Source organism: Otolemur garnettii, unplaced genomic scaffold (assembly GCF_000181295.1).
Source record: "Otolemur garnettii isolate 467f Iridium unplaced genomic scaffold, OtoGar3 scaffold00002, whole genome shotgun sequence".
NCBI classification, from domain to species: domain Eukaryota; kingdom Metazoa; phylum Chordata; class Mammalia; order Primates; family Galagidae; genus Otolemur; species Otolemur garnettii.
In genome coordinates, this window is record NW_003852397.1 from 25,630,092 (window position 1) to 25,653,728 (window position 23,637).

The 23,637-nt window shown below is 40.9% G+C and overlaps 1 protein-coding gene across 5 annotated transcripts in view; it reads left to right on the plus strand.

The window, feature by feature from the left end:
- Positions 1-23,415, plus strand: part of AKAP7 (A-kinase anchoring protein 7) — a 142,602-nt gene extending 119,187 nt beyond the window's left edge. For 2 of the 5 annotated variants that reach the window (XM_023513482.1, XM_023513497.1), the window contains one exon: positions 3,309-4,125. In XM_023513482.1, the coding sequence (XP_023369250.1) occupies positions 3,309-3,505 (197 nt within the window). In that variant the 3' untranslated portion in view covers positions 3,506-4,125. Of the gene's footprint in view, positions 1-3,308; positions 5,333-23,321 lie in introns of those variants that run through there. The other 3 variants (XM_023513493.1, XM_003781669.3, XM_023513485.1) reach the window with 3 other exon arrangements.
- The last annotated feature ends 222 nt before the right edge of the window (positions 23,416-23,637 follow it).

The window sequence follows — 23,637 nt, forward strand, 5'->3', positions numbered from 1 at the left end:
AGGGCTCTCTGATAAGCCTTCCATCCAGGGCTTGTTCCTGGACTAACAGGAATAGCTCAAGGATGCTTTGCAGAAACCATAAGGGGAGGCTGGAGTCCAGGACAGATCTGGAAGAATCATTATATTTATTTTTGTGATTGGTTAGTTAATTAGTTATTGTAGGTAGTTAAGATTTTCCCCCAGGTCAGGTATTTTGTCTTCTTAACAAGGTTGATCAAGCAAAGTGGATATTTTTGCATGGATATTTGACTCATTTTGGCATTCTCTGCTCTTGTTTTAATGTTAATATTAAATATTAACATTTAAGTTTAGTATTAAATTTAAATTTCTGGCCATGGTATGCTATCCTTATAGGAAGATAGTAACATTTAAAAATGTTGCTACTGCTTTCAAGGACTCCAGTCAACTATTCTCTTAACTAACAAATATTTACTGAGCCAATAAACTGTGCCATATGTCAGCAGAGGAGGAGATAACCGAGTCGCCTAGTTACTTTCTGTACTCATGACTGCTTTTTTAGCAGAGCAGATACTGAATCAGTAGCATTGAATAAATAATTTTCAAGGGAGTTAGGAACAGAAGGCCAGTGAGATGTTGTTTTGCAGTGAGTATTGCTGTATCCCTGTGGGTTGGAAGAGTTCCAGGCATATAGTAGGTCCTCGGTGCACACTTGTTGAATGAATGAACAGCTGGCTATGCGGTTAGAGTTATCAGAGTCGAGTAAAGGATCATACTTCCTGTAGGGCTAGTCTAGGAAGGCTTCATGGAGTAGGTGGGATTTAGTCTCTGAAAGAGAGGGAGGGCTATCTAGAAATAGGGTGTGGTATGGAGGCTCCTGAGGAGATGCGGGAGGTTGACAGTCGTGGGGCAGTGGTAGGGAATCAGGCTGGAAAGCCAAATTGGGGAAAGCACTGGGAGACAGGCTTGTGTGTCCCTGTGGAGTGGAGAGCGAAAGAGATGTTTTAGAAATATTAATCCAGAGGTGTTAGACCACCTGCATTGAAGGAGAGAAGCTGTGAGCACAGATTGGCAAATTGGGTAATTAAGTGGGTAGGGGGAGGGGAAGGAAGACGTCAAAGGTGGTGACAATCTTGTTTTGAGCTTGACTGACTTAGATAATAATAAATGCATAAACAAAAATAGGACAGTCAGAGGAGGAATAAGTTTTTTGTGGGAAGATTTTTGTATTTTAGATTTCTGAGAGTTTAAAGTAACAGGGTCACTTGATGTGAACTGATAGAAATCACAGATCCCTGGAATATGAGACCTGAGAGGGATCTCAGAGACTCACATACAACCCTGCGGTCTTGCCAGTGAGAAAGCTGACTCAGTCAAGGAACAGCCCCCACACATGCAGTCTCTGGCCTGTGGCAGACACGAGCCAGGTGGCAGAAGCGGAATGCCACTTACAGGGTTTTCAAAGGTACTTAACAAGTGTTCCTTCACTTGCACTTGGAGTCCTCCTTTTAAATTGGAAGAAACATTGTATAAATAACTGCCGGTAATGCATTTGGAGGTGTCATCTGTACCATAGAAAAGCCCCATTGTAAGACTGAAATAAAATCCTTTAAATTGTAAGCAGTGTATGGCGGTGCCTGCTCAGTGGGTAGGGTGCCGGCCACATACATAGAGGCTGGCAGGTTTGAACCCAGCCCAGGCCAGCTAAAACAACAATGGTAACCGCAACAAAAAAATAGCCGGGCATTGTGGCAGGCACCTGTAGTCCCAGCTACTTGGGAGGTGGAGGCAGAGAATTGCTTCAGCTCAAGAGTTGGAGGTTGCTGTGAGCTATGACACCACAGTACTCTACCCAGGGTGACAGCTTTAGGCTCTGTCTCAAAAAAAAAAAGATAGTAAGCAGTATATGTATTTATTCTTACTAATAAATATAGTCTTACCTTGCCCCCCAAAGTCGTATTTGTAATGAATTTCTTTGTTTTAATAATATCCTAATGTTTATACATTTAGTAAGTTCTATATAGTTATCACTGAGTTGAAACATACCTAATTCTCAACATATTTTGCACTGCAAATGTTCTGCTAGACTTTTGATCACAGGTCTGGGGTGTCATTGCCGCATAGAGGGGAAAGCAGCTGCTTAGGCTTCCTGCTGTCATCCTCTCTAGATGGGTCTCACCCCATCTACCCTTCTGCTTGGGATGTTACTGGGAATAAGGGGAGTGGTTGTAAATGCGTTGGTCCTGGATGCATGTTACGTACTAGAGGGCTGAGCTCTGAAGGGGGGTGAGGCGAGTTCTCACCTTTGATGTAGCTACTTCTGTTCTTCACGTGAGGATAGGAAATAATGTCCGTCTTCCAGCTCACACCCTTTCTATCTGCCTGTCCCAGACCTGAAGGGGCAAGTACAACACTGGCCTAGTCTCTGGAGCCCTTAGGTGATCTTCTAAAACTGAGCATTCTGCTGCCTCCAACCATCTGCCTTCTGGGTCTACAGCTCAAAGGAAGAAGAGTGCAGAACAGATATGGAAAAAGAGCTCCCTATTTCTTTTCCCCAATTGAGGGAGACATGGAAGGGAGTGACTGGGGAACGTGTAGCATGAGAACAGATGGGAACCAGCTCTTTTAGATTAGAATGAACGATATGGAATGGTGGGATCTGGACCATCACTAGTGAGGAAGCAAAATGACCATTAACTATTAACATCTAGTAATTTGCCATCATAATCCTAACTGCTGTTTGGAGAATTTCCTCTTTCTTAAATTGCAGTGATAGCACAGAGATTAAAAAGAATGTTAGTTTTACAAGCTTATTTTAAATCAGTTCCTAGTAGTAGTAACTGTTTTCATCATCACAGGAATGCTGAGAGTTTATTCACAGTCTATAAGGCCACGCATTTTAGGATTAGTGATCATTAAGAGATGACAGGGAAATCTTAACCAACTGATACTTGGCACTGGAGGAGAAGCGGAGGTAGATGGACTTGGTGAATTCACTTGTCTGAGGCTCCAGGTGGTGGGCTCGTATACATTAGTAGGAACCATTAGCTTTGGATGAATGTATAAAATTTCCAAGTATTAGTGGGAAACTTGTAGCATCGCTAGGTAGAATATTTCTAGATTGGGACTAATGAACTACTTTTCAACCTGAAGGCTTCAGGAATAGGCAGGCTCCTGACTCTGCAAATACCAAATGAAAAGCCAACCCACTATTCTTGGATTTATAGATCCAATATACTAGACTGAAGAACACTTGCTCTTTTTAGCTAGGGGAACTATCTGGCCTCTGCATGCTGAGTTTCTATGGCAATGTGATCTCAGTGACCTCTCTTCTCTATTATGGAATGTAGGTGAAAAGAGCGGAGGGGAGCCTGATGACGCAGAACTGGTAAGGCTCAGTAAGAGGCTGGTGGAAAACGCAGTGCTCAAGGCTGTCCAGCAATATCTGGATGAAACACAGAATAAAAACAAGCCAGGGGAGGGGAGCTCTGTGAAAACTGAAGAGGCCGATCGGAATGGCCATGACAGTGAGAACAACAGGAAATGAGACCGAAAGGCAGGTTCCCGCTGCTCCCCGAGAAGCATCCTGCTCCCCTCTGCTGAGTCGAGGGACTGACTTGCAATGTGCTGTTTGAGTTTCTCTTGTTCAGTCCGTGGAGATTGCCTAATATTTTTGTGATTGATGTGTTTGCATTTCTGGAACTTGACAGAAGAAGGATGGAGTGCTGGGACTGGCAGAGGAAATTAATTTATGAAAGAACATCCCAAGTTTCACTTGCCCTCCGCCATACACAACAGAGCAGTGACTTGGGTTGTGCCTCCTGGACACAAAGGCCGTGCACGAGGCCTTGCCATAAACAGAATACTGCCATTTATATCGATTAGCAGGGCATGTGACTACTTTATCTGAGGACAGAACTCTCACACACAGCTATCCAGTGCTAAGGGTAAAATAATCACTGTTGAAACGCTCATCTGTACAATTAGTCCATAATATTTTGTGTTTGTCCTAAGTGTGCTATTGCTATGCAGTGATCTGTATTTATAGTAGATTATGTTCTATGTAAATGATATATTTTTGGTGAAATGCAACCTTTTCTATAAAATGTGGCCAACATTTTAAAGGTTTTTTTTTAACCTTCATTTTGATAAGTCAGTGTGCCATATTTAATGTTTTTCTTTGGCATTTGTACTTTAAAGGTATTATATAATTTTTTTTTCTTAGGCAAGAAACCTATTGGAATTCAAGACTTAATTGATGAAGCTTTGCGTCAAGAAAGGATGAATCTGAAGTCCAAAGTGAAACAGATAAGGGAACTTTTATTAGAGCCCGAGACTCAGGCCAAAATTAGAAGGGAGCTTTTTGAAGGAAGACTCATTAACTACAGTAATCAAGCGAATGATGTTGATTTGGGTATGACTTTAACATAAGCTCTGACATTGCTGTTATGGCAACATAGTTTGTGAAATCTTTTCAGCTTATTAAATAACTCTTTGGTAAATACTCCAGAAATGTTCTGGTAATTTCTGCACAACAGCAAATCAGCATTTGGTAAGAAATTAACAATTTCTTGCTAAAGAAACTGATTCTGCCCTTTTATTTTTTGAGCTAAACTTGTGTTTTAGAATGTCTGTTTCTGTAATATTGATAGTTATTTTATAGAAATGACTTCTTAATTAGCTGTTGTGAGATGTTTCTTGGGTCCTTACAGATAACAATTATAGACTGTGAAAAAATCATCTACAGACAAAAACAAAAAAAAAGCCAACAACAGTATTTTAAGGGTCACTAGCCTCCTGTTAACATGATTGTTATAAAATCAAAAGAAGCATTGTCCAGGTTTGTCTATATCTAGTGTTACTTTCAATGAGAATTTGAATGTTTATTGAATATTAGTACTTGAACGAACATTTATAAATGTTATTATCGCAATCACTGGTTAAGAATGTTTTATAATACCTGTATATTATTTTTCACAGATCAAAATGTAGTTTGCTTTTTCATTTCTTAATGAACAAATGTTTGGGATTTTTATTTTCTACTTTTTTGAAGATAAGCTCCAGGTTTTATCATATCCCTTACAATCTGAATTTGTTTGCACTGGTTTATTTTTAAAGAGCACTCTTGAACAATTTCCCCAAATATGATGATTATTGTTAACAGCTTTCTCTATACGTTGTAAAATTGCTGCTACCAATAAATCATGATGGAGGGGGAAGTTATTGGAGATCAAATATGTAATCATTTCAAATATAAAATCCAGTTTACTCATGGATTTTAGCTATTTTTTCACTGGGTAAATTATACTACATTTATTTATAAATGAGTTTATGCATTTTCATGCCTCTTAATAAATGCATTGTTTTCCCTTGTTGCCTTCCTCATTTTTTCCCTTGCCCTTGGAAGTTATTGGATCTGTGTGGTATAAGGAAGTCATAGATCGGAGCTCCGATAGTTTCAGCGTCTCCTCACCTTTCTGTTCCCGTCCTTCGTGCTAAGATAGCACCATTATCAAAGCATGTTTGACTTTAGACTTTTAAATCATTTCAAGTCCGTCAGCTTCACAGGGAATTCACAGCAGAACTTTACATTCAAAGAAAATCTAAATAACATCTTATAAACAGCTAAGAATAGGTCACTGCAGTGGCATCAGTAGCAAAGATGAGAGGAACAACCCACTGAGGCACAGGAGGCTGGAGTGCTTGTCACAAACCCCTGTCAGTGGTAGGTAGAAGGGTCTTACTCTTCATAGATGGCTTCCTTAAGTAAATCCTTAAGGTAGGACGCAAAGATATGTTTTGGCCTTACCTTGTTTTTTAAATGAGCAGATTCTAAAAGGTGGAGTGCCTCACTCAAGGCCACAGTTATTAGGGAACTGGATCTGAATTACAACCCAGGGCTCTATGTCCGTGTACCCCCATCCCATAACCTAAGTTACCAATATTTCAGAAGAGATAGCACTTATCCTCATGTATCTGTAAAGATCTTATCCTCAAGGAGCTATTCCCAATCTGCCTGAATAATTTGAAAGGCTAAAATAGTATACTTTTTCCAATTTGAGGTTATGGGTCTTATTATTACTTTATTTGCAAATTATAATTTCCATTGTTAAATACCTGCTAAGTCCCAGGCTGTGTGCCAGGTGATTTTAGCACATGATTAAATTTCTTCCCCTCAGTGACTCTGTTAGGAAGCAATTAGTACTTTTGTAGATTAGGAAACTGGGGCCATATATGGTTAAATGGCTCAAGGTCATAAAGTTAATACAAAGTTGGGCTAAATTTAAACACGGATCTGTTCTACTTCAAAGCTGACAGACACTCTTTCCACAATGCAACACTTCCTCTCTCCACCAAGTACAATGTATTTCACAAAGTCAGGGTGTGTTTGTAACAAAGGGAAAGTCACGTTCTTTTGACTAACCAGCTCCTTTGCAGCCCTGAATGTCTATGAACACATTTAAGAGTGATTCACTGATGTGATGGAACTGGGGGAAAAACCCCAAAACCCAGATATTTAATTTAGGCATTAAGGATTCTAATCTTTAGCAATGAAATCTCCATTTAATCAAGTTAATGAAGACAATAGTAAGTGTAAAATAAAACAAGTTTTCTTTATTTTCTGTTTTAAAGTCAGTAAGACATTAATTTGTAAAAATCTAAGTTTGGGATCTGAAATGTTTACAGTGATTTTATTCTCATTAATCAGAGTCATGAAATAATTTCTTGTTGGCCCACACAGCCAGAGAAGGTGTCATAAATTGATAACTGTATAGCCTTGTCTTCTGGTGGGTTAACTGCATGGTTGGTGAGAGTGCTGGCTTAGGCCAAGAGACGAACTGTCTTTTCCTCTCAAGTTCACTACTGACATGTGACCTTGAGCAGACCGATTCATTTTTGTAAGTCTCACTTCCCAGTCTGTAATTTGAGAGTTTGGCCATGTGATTTCCAAGGGTCCTAGAGCAGTGCTCTTTGTGGCCATTCTGCCCTGCTCCACATGCTAATGCCTGTGGGGGCCTTCTTGATGGTGTCACACTCTTCCATCTGTTGGCAATGAGAGGCTTTGAGTTCTAGAAACTCTACGTTCTATTTGGTTTGTGTTAATTGTCCGTTTTATGTAGGGAAGACCCATTGGTACATATTTACAGTTACAACCACATTTCAACATTCGGGGATGAGTCACTGGAAAATAGTAGATCCTACATGAATATTTTCAGGAATGTCAAAAGGTAATATTATCTTTTTAAAAATTGTTTCAGGCTAATTGGGGGTACAAAGAATTAGGTTACAATGTTTGCATTTGTTAGGTAAAGTCCCTCGTATATTTGTGTCCCACTCCCAAAAGGTGTATCATACACTGTGAAAAAAGTAATCTTTTCAACAGCAGGACAAGATTTTGTTAGCTTTGAACTTGGTCACATTTATAGCGTCTTAGATTGTTCTTGTATCAATCTACTTCTCAGTGTTGACTAACCAGATAGAGGCCTTTGAGATACACTAAATTTATATCTGGTAAATTTTAATATTAGTTTTTAATTTAATAAAAATCTTAATTTTTAAGATTAATAATTTTAAGATTCAAATTTTGTGTTTCAAAATTCCAAATGTGTCGCCTCTGAATCATTCCAAAAGCCACATATTCCCATGAGGAAGTAACTAAAGCAGTTTGACTTGATAGTCTAGATGTCATTTCAGACATATGACCAAAAAGATGTGTTTGCTGTCCTCTGTATTCAATCACAGATGAGTCAGTCAGCTGCCACATCATGTGACAAATTAAGAGTTTATTTCATTATTCAATCAAAGATAATAAATGCACAGTATCTCCAAACATAAAATGATGGATGGATAACATATCATCAGTGCTTTCAACACTTTGAACTCTTACCTATAATATTTTTTTTCCCTTGGGAAAAAAGTCTCACTCTGTCACCCTGGGTAGAGTTCTGTGGCTTCATAGCTTATAGCAACTTCAACCTCTTGGGCTCAAGTGATCCTCTTATCTCAGCCCCTGGAGTGGCTGAGACTACAGGCACCTGTCACAACACCTGGCTAATTTTTTCTATTTTTAGTAGAGATGGGGTCTCACGCTTGCTCAGGCTGGTCTTGAACTCCTGAACTTAAGCAATCCACCCATCTTGGCCTCCCAGAGTACTGGGATTACAGGCACGAGTCACCGTCCCCGGCCAGCGCAATGTAAAAGTAGTCTCCAGGTTCTTACATGAATTCAATAGCAATAAGACAAGCCCTGAGATTATTTCATCCACAGAAAAAATGAATATTAGAGTACTTCTCTTGGAGTCAGTGCATTTACAATTGTGATACTGGCTACAACACTTCTTTCTTGGATCACAATTTGGGGGATAATAGGCTTGTTTATAAGGTAATTTGAGAGCTTCTGACGAGAAGTGCTATTATCATCTCCAGGGTAATATATTCAGAAGTACTTATTGGAATCCATTAAATGGAACCAATAAACTCAGGTGATTTGGGATGATTTTAAAATGTAAACTGCAATATTTATTCTTCTACATATCCCATCATTAGTCACTTATCAGAAGACCATGAATTTCTGTTATATCATCAGAGGAACAATAGAACTGAGAAATTAATTCATTGTTTCCAGTAAACCTATGATGCTTTCTCTTTAGTGGTTCTGAAAAGCTACTGTCATAAGGAGTACCAACAGCTGTAAAAGAATTACAGTGCTGAGGAAAGAAGCAAAAATGATATGTATGCACCATTCAAAAAAAAATCAGATACACTAAATGAGGTGGAGAAAATAGCTTGAATATGCAACAGTGAGGGGAAATGAAGCCTATGTTTTTTTTTTTTTTTTTTTTTTTGAGAGAGGTCTCACTGTGTTGCCCTCGGTAGCGTACAATGGCGTAACAGCTCACAGCAACCTCAAACTTTTGGGCTCAAGCTATTCTCCTGCCTCAGCCTCCTAAGTAGCTGGGACCACAGGCACCTGCCACGGTGCCATCTTTCTGTTGCAGTTGTCATCGTTGTTCAGCTGGCCCAGGCTGAGTACAAACCCAACACCCTCAGTGCATGTGGCTGGCGCTGCAACCACTGTGCTATGGGCACCGAGCCTGAAGCCTGTCTTTTTGTGATTCTGGAAGACAAAATTAGAAGATATTTTTAACAGGTCCATGCTCAAGAAGTTGTCTTTAGGGAGAAACATGTGACAAAGGCTTTGGATGGTTTTGATGGACATTTGTCACACTTTGTGACTGCCCAGCATCTTTGGGACACCTTTCCTATGTTTGCATGGCAGAGGGGAGCAGCAGCATGGTCACCCAGAGCAGCTGGCAGTGTAAGGGGGCATTGTTCCTGCTGTTTGGCCCCTCAGCATGATTCTCTGGACCTTCTAGGGGATTCTGTGAATTACCAAATAACCCTTTAATAAGTTCCTTTCTCACTTAAACTAGCTAAAGTTGGTTCTGTTATTTGCAACTAAAAATCTTGATGAATATGGGCTCTACTCCTCTAAATTAGTATTTCAGTGTAGGGCACAACTGGCATGTAGGTTTGGCTACCTTTTTGTAGAGTGGGATGATTCTGTACATAATGAGATGTTACTGTTTCGGATCCCCAGAATCAAAATGCCAGCACTGCAGTTATTGTGACACCCAAATGAGCCCCACATATTTCCCAGATCCACTCCAGGTTGGGGGGTGGTCACACAACCCCCAGCTGAGGAGCACACAGTGCTTCCCCTGTGCAGAAAGAGGCAATGCTCCTTCTCATCTCGACTTTCTCAAGAAGTAATTTAGTCTCACTGGGATCTTGTATACCATTATACCTGTTTCAGACAGAAACAGGAAGTGAAGTCACCTGCATTATTATTATTAATATCATTATTATATATTTTTAGAAAGAGTTTCACTCTGTCCCCCTAGGTAGGGTGCCATGGTATCCTACTTCACAGCAACCTCAAACTCCTGGGCTCAAGTGATCCTCTTGCCTCAGCCTCCTGAGTAGCTGGGACTACAGGCATGTGCCATAACGCCTGGCTAGTTTTTCTATTTTTAGTAGAGATGGGCTCCTGCTGTGGCTCAGGATGGTCTCATACTCTACCTGCCTTGGCCTCCCAGAGTGCTAGGATTACAGGCATGAACCATCACACCCTGCCTACCACCTGTGTATTTTATGTGACATAAAACACCCAGACACTGCACTTGGAAAATGGCAGAGAGGATCAATTGTGATGTAGTTATGATGTCATTGTTGCAAACATTTTTCTGGTTTATATGCTTGTTTGGGCAAACTTAGAGAAAAAAAGATAACCTCCGCATTCTAAAACAATATGACATAAGTAACATATTAAATAATAGGACTATTATTAATTTTAATAAAAACATAAGTTAAAAATATATTTCTCAGACCTAGGCTATTGATCAGTTAAGGATATAAGAAAATAGAAAAAATTTTACAATGTGTGATAGATTTAGGCATCTTCATTACCTCCTGTGTAATCGCTTCGTTTTGGTCCATCACCCATCTCATTTCAAATAAGACCTTGTCTCTGGTGAGAGACTATGACCAAAACAGAGAAGCTGAAGAAGCTGCTTCTCCTGTTTTTTAGGCCTTTTGAGTTCTTTTTTTTGAGACAGAGCCTCAAGCTGTCCCCCTGGGTAGAGTCACAGCAACCTCCAACTCCTGGGCTCAAGCAAGTCTCCTGCCTCCGCCTCCCAAGTAGCTGGGATCACAGGTGCCCGCCACAACGCCTGGCTATTTTTTGGTTGCAGGTGTCATTGTTGTTTGGCGGGTCCGGGCTGGGGATTCGAACCTGCCACCTTAGGTGTACGTGGCTGGCGCCTTAGCCGGGTGAGCTATAGGCGCCGAGCCAGGCCTTTTGAGTTCTTGGTACCAGCCATCAGTTTGCCAGTTAACAGGATGTTGGAGTTGGGCTCTGTGTCCTTTTCCCATTGAGGCATTGGCAAGTTAGAAACAGAATCCCATTGCATGTTAGAGACAGACCCTTTCCCAAGTCATCTGAACAAAGGCAGTGACATCCCGAACCTTTAGTAAGGGTAAGAACATAGGAAAGGGGTGAAAGAATTTTGTTAGGGGGTCATATTTTGGAGCAAGCTGGACTTTACCCTGTATCCTGTCTGTGGCGGGCAGTGTCTGCTGAGAACCGTGGAACTCTCGGGTGGAAGGAATCCATCCAAACCCCTGCTCTAAGAGATGGGACCAAAGTTTGCCATAGCTTTTAGCAGCCTAAGACTGTGTCCCAGGATGTCCCCCACACTCTTGAAAAGGTCTTGGCTGTCAAAAGATTTCCCATTTCTTCCAGCCAACACCTGACAAAGGCCTCCTGACCTCCCTTTCTTAGTGCATTTACTGAAAACAAAAAAACAAACCTACAGTTGTAAAACCTGCCCCTGTCCCTTTGGGAAGCAAGCCCTCTGGTAGAACAAGGAGGACAAGAACCCAGGTCTGTTTTTCGCAAAAACCTGAAAGCCAGGCCTTTGAAACGAAATCCTCAGGAAGGAGCAGGTCTTTGTGTCCCAGGCTCTTTGGGAGGCAGAAGCCCAACTCCCATTAACACCTGCTGGCAGACAGGACAGCCTAACCACCTTTCCTTTGAAAAACCCTCTCACTGGCTTTCTTGTATTTTTCAGTCCCAGGAGTCTGCTGGAATCTGGCTCATTCCCCGTCCCTGCTCCCTCATTCTCCCTTTAAAATGCCCAAGAACCTCTCTGTGCAAACTGAAAGGGAGCTCAGTGCTTTCCTGAGTAAAGCCCGTGCAGGTGAAAGCAACATCTTTTCTTCCCATCAGTAGGTTCTGGTCTGAGGCACTTATCACAAAGACAAATTAACAAGAGAAAAGCATCAAATTTATTTGCATACACATAAGTTTTACATGACACAGGAGCCTTCAGAAATAAAGATCCAAAGAAACAGGCATTGGCAGGGAAACCTGTGTATAGCTTATGCTGTTTTTGTAGAAGTGGACTGTTGAGAAGTGTGATTGGACAAAACGTGTCATCTAGTAGAAGTAAACTGGGGAGAACTTAGCAAGGCCCTTTGTTCAGATTCTTCTCTGTGTCCCTGTCTTCAGAGAGAAGTCAGTCCTTTCCTCCAGATGGAGGGTGGGCAGCTCTCATGTGAGGGTCTTATGACCTACTTCAGGGGAAGAGCTTTCTAGGTTTTTGGCCTTCAGGGGAGAAGGGCAGAATAAAGTCACAGAGTCCTACCCTTTTCTGCAAATTGTTCCAATTGCCAAGGTGCTACATTTCGGGGTCGTGTGTCCTGAAGCCCATCATCTTTCCTTCACTTTTCTTTTGTTGTTGTTGAGACAAGATCTTTTTTCTGTTGCCCAGGCCGGAGTGCAGTGGTCGGATCAGAGCTAACTGCAGCCTGAATGTCCTGGGCTCAAGTGATCTTCAGCCTCTCCAGTAGCTAGGACAACAGGCCCAGGCTGTGTTCCCTACCTCTGACAATGGCCCCATAGTCCAAGCTTCGCTGACTGGGCTTCAAGAGGACCACATGGAGAACCTGGGGCTGCATTTCCTGGGGTTGGTGCTGCAGGGGACTGAAGTCCCAGCCCTGGTGGATGGCCACAGCAACAGTGATGGTGGCAGCCACACCCCTGCCTGTGAATTGAGAGGGAGCGAGAATGTGGACTCAGGTCTGCGTGGGTGCTGCTGTGTGGAGACTTGCCTGTATCCCAGAGTGGGTGACCGCCTCACGGCAAGAGGCCAGGCTGGCTCACAGGGGCAGCAGGGGACCGAACACCTCAGCCGAGAGGTGGTGGCCTGGAAAGGAGTGCAGGGCCCCGCTTAGGGCAGAGCCTTATCCTCGGGGGACAAGGGAGTGTCTTAGGGGACCTGTGGGATAGCTGACAAAAGAAAAAGGAAGCTTTGTCCACTTGTTTTCTCACTTCTGATGCCAGTTGGAAAGCAGTGTCAGGTCTGAGCGCCTAAGTTGCAGGCCTAGGTGCCCCTTACATCTCCTCCCTGCTTTACAGTGGGTGGGAAAGAGAGGAGGCAGTCTGGAGATGGGGGGAGGAGGAGGAGGAGAGGATGGACCACCCACCTCTGCACCCCAGGCTTTGGCTGGTGCAGCCGGCACCAACAGGGCAGGAATTTCAGTGCTGGGTGGGGAGCTCTTGTCACCAGGACTGGGCACTCTGGTGACCAAAAGGAGGTGACATTTGTGACTTATGTAATATAAGAGAGAAATCCTAAATACAAGGAACTACTAGAATTTTATTCTGGTAAAGATCAACCTCATAGAAAAGAGTTTAAAGGGATGAGGAAACAAAAACAAAGCTGTGTTTAGACATCACAAGTCCTATTTATTCAATACATCGGTCACAGCAAGATGACTGAATTAGACTCCCATGGCCTCTCCTGAGGCTGGATAAAAGCCTCACACCTGGGGGGAGGAAGAGAAAGGGGGGAGGAGAGAGTTAGGACCCAGATGGCGGATGGGGCTGTGCCCCCCATACCACCTCTGACTTTCTCTGGATACTGGGTGGAGGGTGATGCTGACAGGTTATCTGGCAGTGGATAAGTCCTTTGCCTTATTTCTGGTGAGAGGTCCAGAGAGGTGTCTCTGCTGTGCCCCTGGAGGTCAGTTGTAAGAACAGAAATGCTGGTGACCTTGCTTGGGCTTGAGGAGGCAGAAGAGAGTCTGTTGGCTCAGAGTGCTGTGGGAGAAGATCTCAATCCATCACAGAATAGGCAAAAAGCATAATTCCCAGAAAAAGAGAAGAATTGGCCAAAATCATATGTAAAGATATGGACCTCATTTATATGTCAATAAAGCAAGTTAAAACAATAGTGAGATAATTTTTAAAAAATCTATCAGAGAAGTAAAGATTTTAAAGTCTGAGAATGCATGAGTTTGGTGTTGGCGTGTGGATCAGGAACTCTCACATCCTTTGGGTGGAAATATAAATTGATAGCTTTGAGAGGACATTTTGGTGAACTCTATGGTGAAGAAATCTCCTGAAAGTGTTCATGTGGCAATTAATTCCACTTCAATTTTTTCTTTACAATTATACTGTGTGTTTGCAAAAATATAAGCCCAAGGATATTTACTGTACCATAGTTTATGATGTCCACAAGAACATAAAAACAACTTAAACAATAAAGGTTTGATTAATAAGCTGTTTTGAATACCAATTATGCTGCTATTAAAAAGAATAAAGTAGATATAGTTATTTTGAAATATAAAGGTCAGTAAGTATCCAAAGCAAAATGCCAATCACAGGACAATGTGGATAATACACTATTTTTTCATAAGTGTGTTTTCCAAAAGTATTTCCATGTAAATACAGGAAAAGCTCTGCAAGAATACTCAAGAAAGCATTGAAGATGCTTCCTTTGGAGAGTGTAACTGAGGATCTGGAAGAAAATAAGGTCGGCTTTCCATTGGTGCATGCTGGGAAACACCAGCAAGGTCTCCAGGAGGAGGTCTCAGGTCAGGGAGCTGAGAGCCTGAAGTTGCAGGCCTAGGTGCCCCTTACATCTCCCTGCTTTATAGCCAAGGCCAGAGATGGGGAACTGGAAACAGGGCGGGACAGGGAGGCCTTCAAGAAAAGCTCAAGCAAGAGGGAGACCCCATCTCTACTAAAAAATAGGGGAAAAAAATTAACCAGCCCTCATGGTGCACGTTTGTAATCCCAGCTACTCTGGAGGCTGAGGCAAGAGGATTGCTTGATCCCAGGAGTCTGAGGTTGCTGTGATGCTGTGGCACTCTACTCAGAGTGATAGAGTTAGACTGTTTCAAAATAAGTAAGTAAATAAATAAATAATGTCAGTCTGTGAGAAAGAGAATACATAGACTCACCATGATGGACAAAGCCAAGATACAAGGGATGGGGGACAACTGGAAAGGACAGGAATATGCTGTTCTTAGGCTAGAGAGGCAAATGGCAAGCACTAAGAACCGCTTTTGGCAAATGTGGAGATCCTTAGAAATACCGAGGTTTAGAAGAGGGATTTGCTGTTAGTACGGGATTGAGAGGAGTTAGGGAAGACACGGTGTGGATACTCCTGTTCCCAGAAACACAGCAAAAGAGAAAATGCTCACCCTGGAAAGCTTCTTGGCATTAGAAAGAGTTGTGGCTGGCCGGACCAGCGAGACACTCGAGTGAGAAGTCTTTACTATCTGATGGTGACTCTGGGTTTGAAGACCACGCCGTGTATGGCAATGGTGGGCTTTCAAAAGTAAAATATCACACTTGATATTTTATTAACAACTTGAAAGTGGTGAAGGGGAAGGAAAGCAAAGAGAATGGGGAAGGAGCAGTGTAGGCGAGTTTTCTTTAGACTCTATGTCGGGGAGCCCTTGATTCCAACTGATCTGATACAAGAAAAAAACCGCTTCTCAAAAATGAGCAAATGATGCAATTTTCTTACAGTTTCTGGTTATTCTCTTAAAGAAGGAAGAGTGAAGAAAATTAAGAGAATTCGTGGTGAGACATAGCTTTTTGGTATAAGAGATCAAAAATATCTTATTATTTTTGTAACTTGCTAGTTATATATTTATCACCCAAAAGAGGGAGAAATGAATTGAAAGTCAAGAAAATGAGAAAAGTGGATGCTTCACAGCAACCATTAATTACTTTAGCTTGCGTTGTACTATTTAGTTAAGAGGTTTAGGAAACTTAGGTGACACTGATGTAACACTGCTGTGATGAGGCTGGAAACATATTGCTGAAGTGATGCTGACGACACTTAGGTGAGATGGTGGATATGATTATCATTGTAGTGAGGATAATCTCATGGTTGTGTTGGTACAAAATAGGCACTCACACAATAATTTATTTATTTATTTTTTCAAGACAGAGTCTCACTTTGTTGCTCTCGGTGGAGTGTCATAGCATCACAGCTCACAGCAACCTCAAACCCTTGGACTCAAGCAATCCTCTTGCCTCAGCCTCCCAAGTATCTGGGACTACAGGTGCCCGCCACAATGCTGGGCTATTCCTTTTAGAGGTGGGTCTCACTCTTGCTCAGTCTGTTCTTGAACCTGTGAGCTCAGGCAATCCACCTGCCTGGGCCTCCCAGAGTGCTAGGATGACAGGCGTGAGCCACTGCACCCAGCCATAATTTTTAAATAAATATTTATGCTTTCTATATAGTAAAATACAATTTTGAGAGTGTGCAGTTCTGTAAGTTTTTATACAGACATAGATTCTTTTTATTTATTTATTTATTTATTTTTAAAATTTTTTTAGAGATGGGGTCTCACTCTTGTTCAGGCTGATTTTGAACCTGAGAGCTCAATCGACCTGCTTTAGCCTCCTTACAGGCATGAGCCATTGCGCCCAGCCCCAGCCTCATGTATAGATTCTTATAACCACCACCATAGATAAGATATAGAACAATTTTCACATCCTACAGAGTACATTCAAACTGCCTGTCGTGTATTCAGGCTTCCTCTGCCCTGGCACCAACCGGCCATTACTTATCTGTCCTCTGTTTCTGCATTTTTGCCTTTTCCAAAATGTCACGTGAATGGAATAATACAGCAGGGAACCAGTGGAAGCTGGTTCTTTCACTTCCCATAAAGCATAGTTTTTTATTTTTAAAAGAATGTTTATCTTTGCTGAATATAAGATAAAGGAGGAAGGCAGGAACGATTCAGTTACTGCTGAACTTACATGGATAACATCTCCACGTTCTAGAAGAAATGGAGAAGTAAAGGAGGCCCTGCTGATACACTGTTTTCCTTCATATGTATCAGGAACTTCATCTATTTAAAGCATATGTATTCTGATTTGCCTTTTCTATTTTGGGCATATTCAAATGTATGTCCTCTGGAGGCAAGAAAATTCACCTCCCTACAGACTTTCCTGAGTCTCTGCATATGGAAACATAATTATTCAGTTTTAATTAAATTTTTTTGTTAGTTGTGCTGGTGAGCTAATCCTTAGACGCACATTTCCTTGTTCCCTGGAAAACTGCTGACCTTCCAAGTAGGCACAGGCTTATTTAGCACGGGCTGTGCTACCCGGCACAACAGTGCGCACCACAAAATTGAGTTGGATCTGTGAGAGGTGAGAAGAGGCATGGCTTGCATTTTACTGCCTGAGGGACACTTCCAGCTTCCATCCAATATGCTCCCACTTCTAAGTAATCAGTTCTCTTTGTTGCAGAGTTCTGCTCTTTCACATGCGGAAAACCATTATTGAGGGAGGGAAATAATATTGTGCTTTGGAATTCCCATTGCAGTGAGCACATTTAGCAGAGCGTTCAAAACCTGCTGAGTAAATAAAAGCAGCAATTTTCGTTTCCAGCTATCTATCCTTCACACACAGACACATGTGCATACACTCGCACACACACATTCATGCTCCTGTGTTGTGCAAAGGTCAGGGAGATGTGGCTTGCAGTTTTAGATAGTATGGCCAGGGAATGGTCGAAGTTGCAAATTGGTTTGCTGTTGTGTTTTTAATGGTATGCTTTCATAAAGAAGCAGATGTGTTGTGGGATGTATAAGATATGCCACTGAGCCTAGATAATAACGGTGCGCAAGCTTGCTTGACTTGTTCAAGTGGTTAATATCGGGCCATTTACATTGATGTAGTTTGCCACTGGGCTCAATTCTGTACTTCCTAGGGTTTTCTTTAAAGTGTAGTACACTTACAAATGGATTTGTTTTCCGTTTTAACTTTCAATTGCATTTCCTTTGAGGTTGACTGTGTTCTGATGGCTTATTAAAAACTTGATGTTTGAAATTATGAAAAGTTTGTTATTAAGTAGTTTAATAACCAAACAGAGCATTGAAATGTAGTTATATCACCATTGTTGTGCTGGGCAGACTAGGAAATTCTTCACCGGTTGGTCTTTCACACTGGAGATAGATGAAGGACTGTAATAGAGACTAAAAAATGAGTAAACCATTTCCATACCCCATTGGGTAAGCCCACTTGACTGTATTTCTTCTGGGCTGGTAACCCTCTTCTGCAATCAGGACATTATAATGAAAGATCTGTTTGGAATTGCATGTGTTTGGCTGCCACCCAGACAGCAGTAAATTCTTCCTCTTTGTGCTCTGATTACACCTCACACACAGTTTTATCATCATTGGTTTAGTGTAGCTGTCTTTCTCTCTGGCATCTTGGAGGATTTCGATGACAAGGACTTTTTCATTGTACACAAAGGAGCTCAATTTTTTTTTTTTTTATCAAGGATTATAGTTTTACCAGGTGTTTCTAGACATGAAAGACAATAGATTATGGCTTTGAAAATGAAGTTTGAAGGTCTAGTTTGGTGTAAAAATAAACCAGTCATTTTCAGGACATCCCTTCTTACTCTGCAAGGAAAGAATTTCTGAGAGTCCTCAGCCAGAAGCTTGTGCCCTAACTCCTGTTTACTGGCATTCTCCTGCCAGGAATCTGCCCAAGCATCGGCTTCTGGGAGTCTAGTACTCACTCTATGCTCTGCCTTGCATGCCTTGTTACTCTCTCTGGAAGAAAAAGGTGATGTTACTTGCGTCATCCCCAAACTGGAAACCATCAAGGTAACAAAATGGTATTGCCTTCCTGTCAGTCCTCCCTGAGTAAAGCCATGATTGTCTTAGACAAAATACAGAGCATCACTGATTTCAGACACTGGATAACAGGCAGCATAAAACTGTGATACCTGAGAGGAGAGAAACAAACCCTAATGATCTCATCTTCCAGCCTAAAAGTAAATTACAGACTGGAAGGGGAGCCCTAGTGGCCTCATTGAGCTGAAGATGGAGATCAAGTTCAGGGAAGGTGAAAGGGCTGGAATGTTGAAGACAGAGTTCTGGAAAAGAGGATGATAAAAAGAATTTTAGGAATTTGCATAGGGGTCCTCCCGAGTCTTTGTTAAGTGCTAGGCCACATGTGTGTAGATTGAAACGCCACAAAATGAAAAAAAGTCTGGGGTGTTGTAAGCAGAAAAATTCAGAGTTCCCAAAGGATGAGGCAAAGTTTAAACTCTGGCCAGCCAAAGTGGAACTATTTCTTTTCTTTCTTTTTTTTTTTTTTTTTGAGACAGAGCCTCAAGCTATCCCCCTGGGTAGAGAGCCATGGCATCACTCTCACAGCAACCTCCAACTCCTGGGCTCAAGTGAGTCTCCTGCCTCAGCCTCCCAAGTAGCTGGGACTACAGGCGCCCGCCACAACGCCTGGCCTTTTTTTGGTTGCAGCCATCATTGTTGTTTGGCGGGCCCAGGCTGGGGATTCGAACCCGCCACCTTAGGTGTATGTGGCTGGCGCCTTAGGCGCTTGAGCCACAGGCGCCGAGCCGGAACTATTTCTTGGTTGAAGGCCATACTAGAAATTATCAAAGCTTAAAAACACAATTCAAACTGACCTACTGTCTTTCAAAATAAAGGCCAACGCTCTTTAATGAAAGGTAAACTCCAGATATTCAACAACCTGATAATGACAAAATTTAGCATTTAGTAAAAGACTTCTAAGTTTATCACAAAATAGGAAATATGACCCATGACCAGGAAATTACCAAGAGAAATTGACCCTAAAATGACAAAGATGATGAAATTAGTAGACAAAATAGTTAGAACAGGAATTATACCTATGTAAAGTATTTAAAAGAAAAATAAACATAATGAAGAGAAAAAAAAAGAAGATAAGAACAGAACTACCTAAAAAGAAAAATCTGATTTCTGAAAAGAAATTTTCACTGAATGAGAGTAACAGCAGATTAGACACTGCAAAAGAAAAGAGAAGTGAGATTGAAGGCATAGCAATAGAATTTTTCAATAGCATGAAATAAGAAATAAGTCATCAATAGCATGAAATACAGAAAGAAAAATAATTAGGGGAAAAAAGTGAACAGAACTCTAATGACTTACAGAACAATATCGAGGCATCTGACATACTTATAATTAGAGTCCAAGAAGGCTCCTGCGAGGGACAGAAAATATAACTGATGAGGAAATACTAGAAAAATCTTTAAATTTGATGAAAATTCTAAACCAAAAAATTCAAAAACTTCAACAAATGTCAAGGTTAAACATCTGTATATCTGTATCTTCACACATGACTCCAAAGCATAATTGAATTTCTGGAAACCAGTTACAGCATGATAATGAGAGTGCTCTCTTGGTCAGAAATTGAAAGAGCATCTTTAAAGCACTGAAAGAAAAATATGTCAATACAGAATTCTAGAACCAGAAAAAAAAAAAGAAAAACCTTCAAAAATTAAGGCAAAAAGAACCTTTTCAGAAACAAAAGCTGAGAAAATTAGTTGACTACAGACCTGCATTACAAGAGATGTGAAATAAAATTCTTCAGACGGAAGGAAAAGGGTACAAATTCAGACCCACAAAAGGGAGTAAAAAAATACATGAAATGGTAAATACCTGGGTAAACATAAAAGTTATTTTTTTCCAGTTAAAAGGTAAATATCCAATTGGATGAAAAAAGTAAGGCTCAATTATATGTTTTCTGTGAGAAGCCTACTTTAATTATAAAGACATACATTCAAAGTATAGGGTAGGAGAAGATAACCATGTGGACACTACATATAAGAAAGCTAGCATGGCTACAAGAATATCAGACAAAGTGGACTTCGAAAGGAAGATTGTTAGGCATAACAGAGGTTATTTCATAAGGATAAAGGGGAAAATTCACCCAGAAGTAAAACAATACTAAGTATGTATAAAACCAATAACATAGCTTCAAAATACATACATTAAAAACGGGCGGAACTAAAACAACATTGTTTACCAACTTGATTGACTTAATTGATATTTATAAAACAGTCCACCTACCAACAACACAATGAATGTTCTCTTCAAATGCACATAAAATATTTGCTAAAGGCTCGGCGCCTATAGCTCAACCGGCTAAGGCGCCAGCCACGTACACCTAAGGTGGCGGGTTCGAATCCCCAGCCCGGACCTGCCAAACAACAATGACGGCTGCAACCAAAAAATAGCCGGGCGTTGTGGCGGGCGCCTGTGGTCCCAGCTACTTGGGAGGCAGAGGCAGGAGACTCGCTTGAGCCCAGGAGTTGGAGGTTGCTGTGAGCTGTAATGCCATAGCACTCTACCCAGGGGGACAGCTTGAGGCTCTGTCTCAAAAAAAAAAAAAATTTGCTAAAATGAACCATAGCAAATGGTTCATAAACTGGGCCATAAAATAAGTCTCAATAAATTTAAAAGGACTGAAATATTGCAGAGTACATTTTCTAAACAGAGAAATTAAGTTAGAAAGAAATGAGAAAAAGATATCTGGAAACTGCTTAAATATTTGGAAATAAAGCACAAATTTACAAATAATGTGTGTCAAAGAGCAAAGACAACTATAAATTATTTGAAACTGAATGAAAATAAAAATAAAGCATGTTGAAATTCTTAGATACAGTTCAAGTAGTGATTAAAAGGAAACTTTTAGCTTAAATGTTATAGTGGAAAAAGGAAAGATCTTAAATCCATAATCTAAGCTTCTGCTGCAAGAAGGTTGAAAAAGGAAAAAATTAAACCTGAAATAAGTAGAAGGGAATAATAAGGATAAGAGCAGAAGTCAATGAAATAGGATATAGGCACACCATTAAGAAATTTTAAAAAACAAATACTCATTCTATGAAAAAAATTAAATCGACTAAGTCTCTTTCAGACTAATTAAAACAGAAAGTAGATGCAAAATTACCAATACCAGAACTGAAAGAGGAAAGATCTTTACACATTTTATAAATCTTAAAAGGATGATAAAGGAAATTGAAAAAAAAAGATAAAAGAGATGGAAAGAACCCATTCCTTAAAAGATATACATTGCCAGCAGTGACCTAAAAAAACAGAAAATTGAACAGTGCTATCTCTATTAATAAAATTAAATTCATAATTAAAAACCTTCCCACGAAGAAAACTACCAGCTCAGATTTCTTCTCTATTAAATTCAAACAAATACATAAGGAAGAAGTCATGCCAGTCTTACACAAACTCTTCTAGATAATAGAAGTAAGGGTTCATTTTAAAAATTCATTTTATGAAACCACTATAATTCTGATATCCACAGATCAATATTGCTCATGAGTAGACACACAAAACAGTAACTCTTGGCAAATAAAATTTAAAAAGTAGCTCTCTGTGTATGTTGTACCAAGTATAAGCAAGTATTGTTTACATTAAAATGGAAAGGTTAATTAATTACAGTTTGGCTGGGGGTGGGTTCAAACTTGTCATCCTAGGTATGTGGGGCTGGCGCCCTAGTCACTGAGCCACAGGCGCTGCCCTGGAAAGATTAATTTAATATTTGATAATCAATGTAATTTACCAATTAACAAAGGAGAAAACCATTTGACCATTTCAAGAGACACAGGACAAGCATTTGATGAAATTCAATACCATTTGGAAAGCATATGAAGTGAGGATATAAGATGGAGTCTGTCAGGCTGGAGTGGACAGGACACAGCAGGCCCGGTCATTTTTAGGTCCTACGTGACCTCCACTCCCTACTCTTGTTGTTTTGTACATTTAGCTCCCACCCTAAAAATGTCCATCTTGAATAGTTTAGGCATTAACTTTTGAATTGGAAATATTGTAATAGATTTTCACTGGGTTGTGCTGTTTATTTAAAGTAATAGTGAATGTGGTCTTTGCTGTGAACCATTATATGTAAAACTGTGATTTTGGAAATGGAAGAACAGAACAGTTTTGGAGAGACTATTCTCACTGTTCTCCAGAATCCTGGCCTTCTGACAAAGTCTAGTGGACCTATCCCCATCTCTGCATGTTGGCTGGCAGTGACAGGTGGCTGGACCCTCTTTGTCTGGTAATATTTCCATTATAAAAAAATTTCAGGGGTGGTGCCTGAGGTGGCAGGTTCAAAACTGACCCTGCCCCCCAAATAATAATAATAAATAAATCAGTAAACTAGGAAAAGAAGGGAACTTTCTCATAGACAACCTTTTTTATAAACCTATTACTGTCCCGATCCCTGTAGCTATTCCTAGGGTAGTGAGGACTGGGGTTAGGATGGGCTCTTTTGGGCCTGACACATGTTTTTATTAGAACAGGTAGAGGTTGATGAGGTAGGGTAACGTTTATATTAGGAAACAGGCAAGAGGACAGGTGCCTGTCCAGTCAGGATGAGACTTAGAGATGTGACCTTATAAAACTAGAAGACCAAATCCATTCCCTGGCCGCCATGACCCTCCCAAATTTCTCACTGCAGAAAAGGGAGACTTGTGTTTGTGCCTAGATGAAGAATGCTGCTTCTGTGTCAACCAGTCTGGACTCATCAGAGACGCAGCCAAGAAATTAGCTGAACAGGCTGCCGACCTCCAAAGACACAGAGAAAACAGCTGGCAATCGTGGTTTGATTCACAAAGCCGGCTCCCTTGGGCCTTACCTTTAATCACTGCTTTACTTTGATTACTTTTGTGTCTCCCTAGGTCTGCTCCTCATGCTGGGATCCAGTTCATTCAGAACACCACTGGCAGCTTAACCCCAAAACACGGCATCCAGGTCCTTCCTCTAAAAGCTTGCTCAAGACAACACCAAAACCTTCCTAACTCCTTCTACAGCCCTGACCGAGTCAGCACCCCCATCTAGCAGGAAGCAGTTCTGAGAGATCTCTGAACTTCCTATTACTTAAAAGAGAAAGTAGGGAGTTGTGTGAAAGAAATTCTCATAGCCCTCATTGCAATGCAGCTATTTTAGAAATTCAGATCAGAAACCAGCAGTCCCCTCCCCAGATTCCTAGAGTGC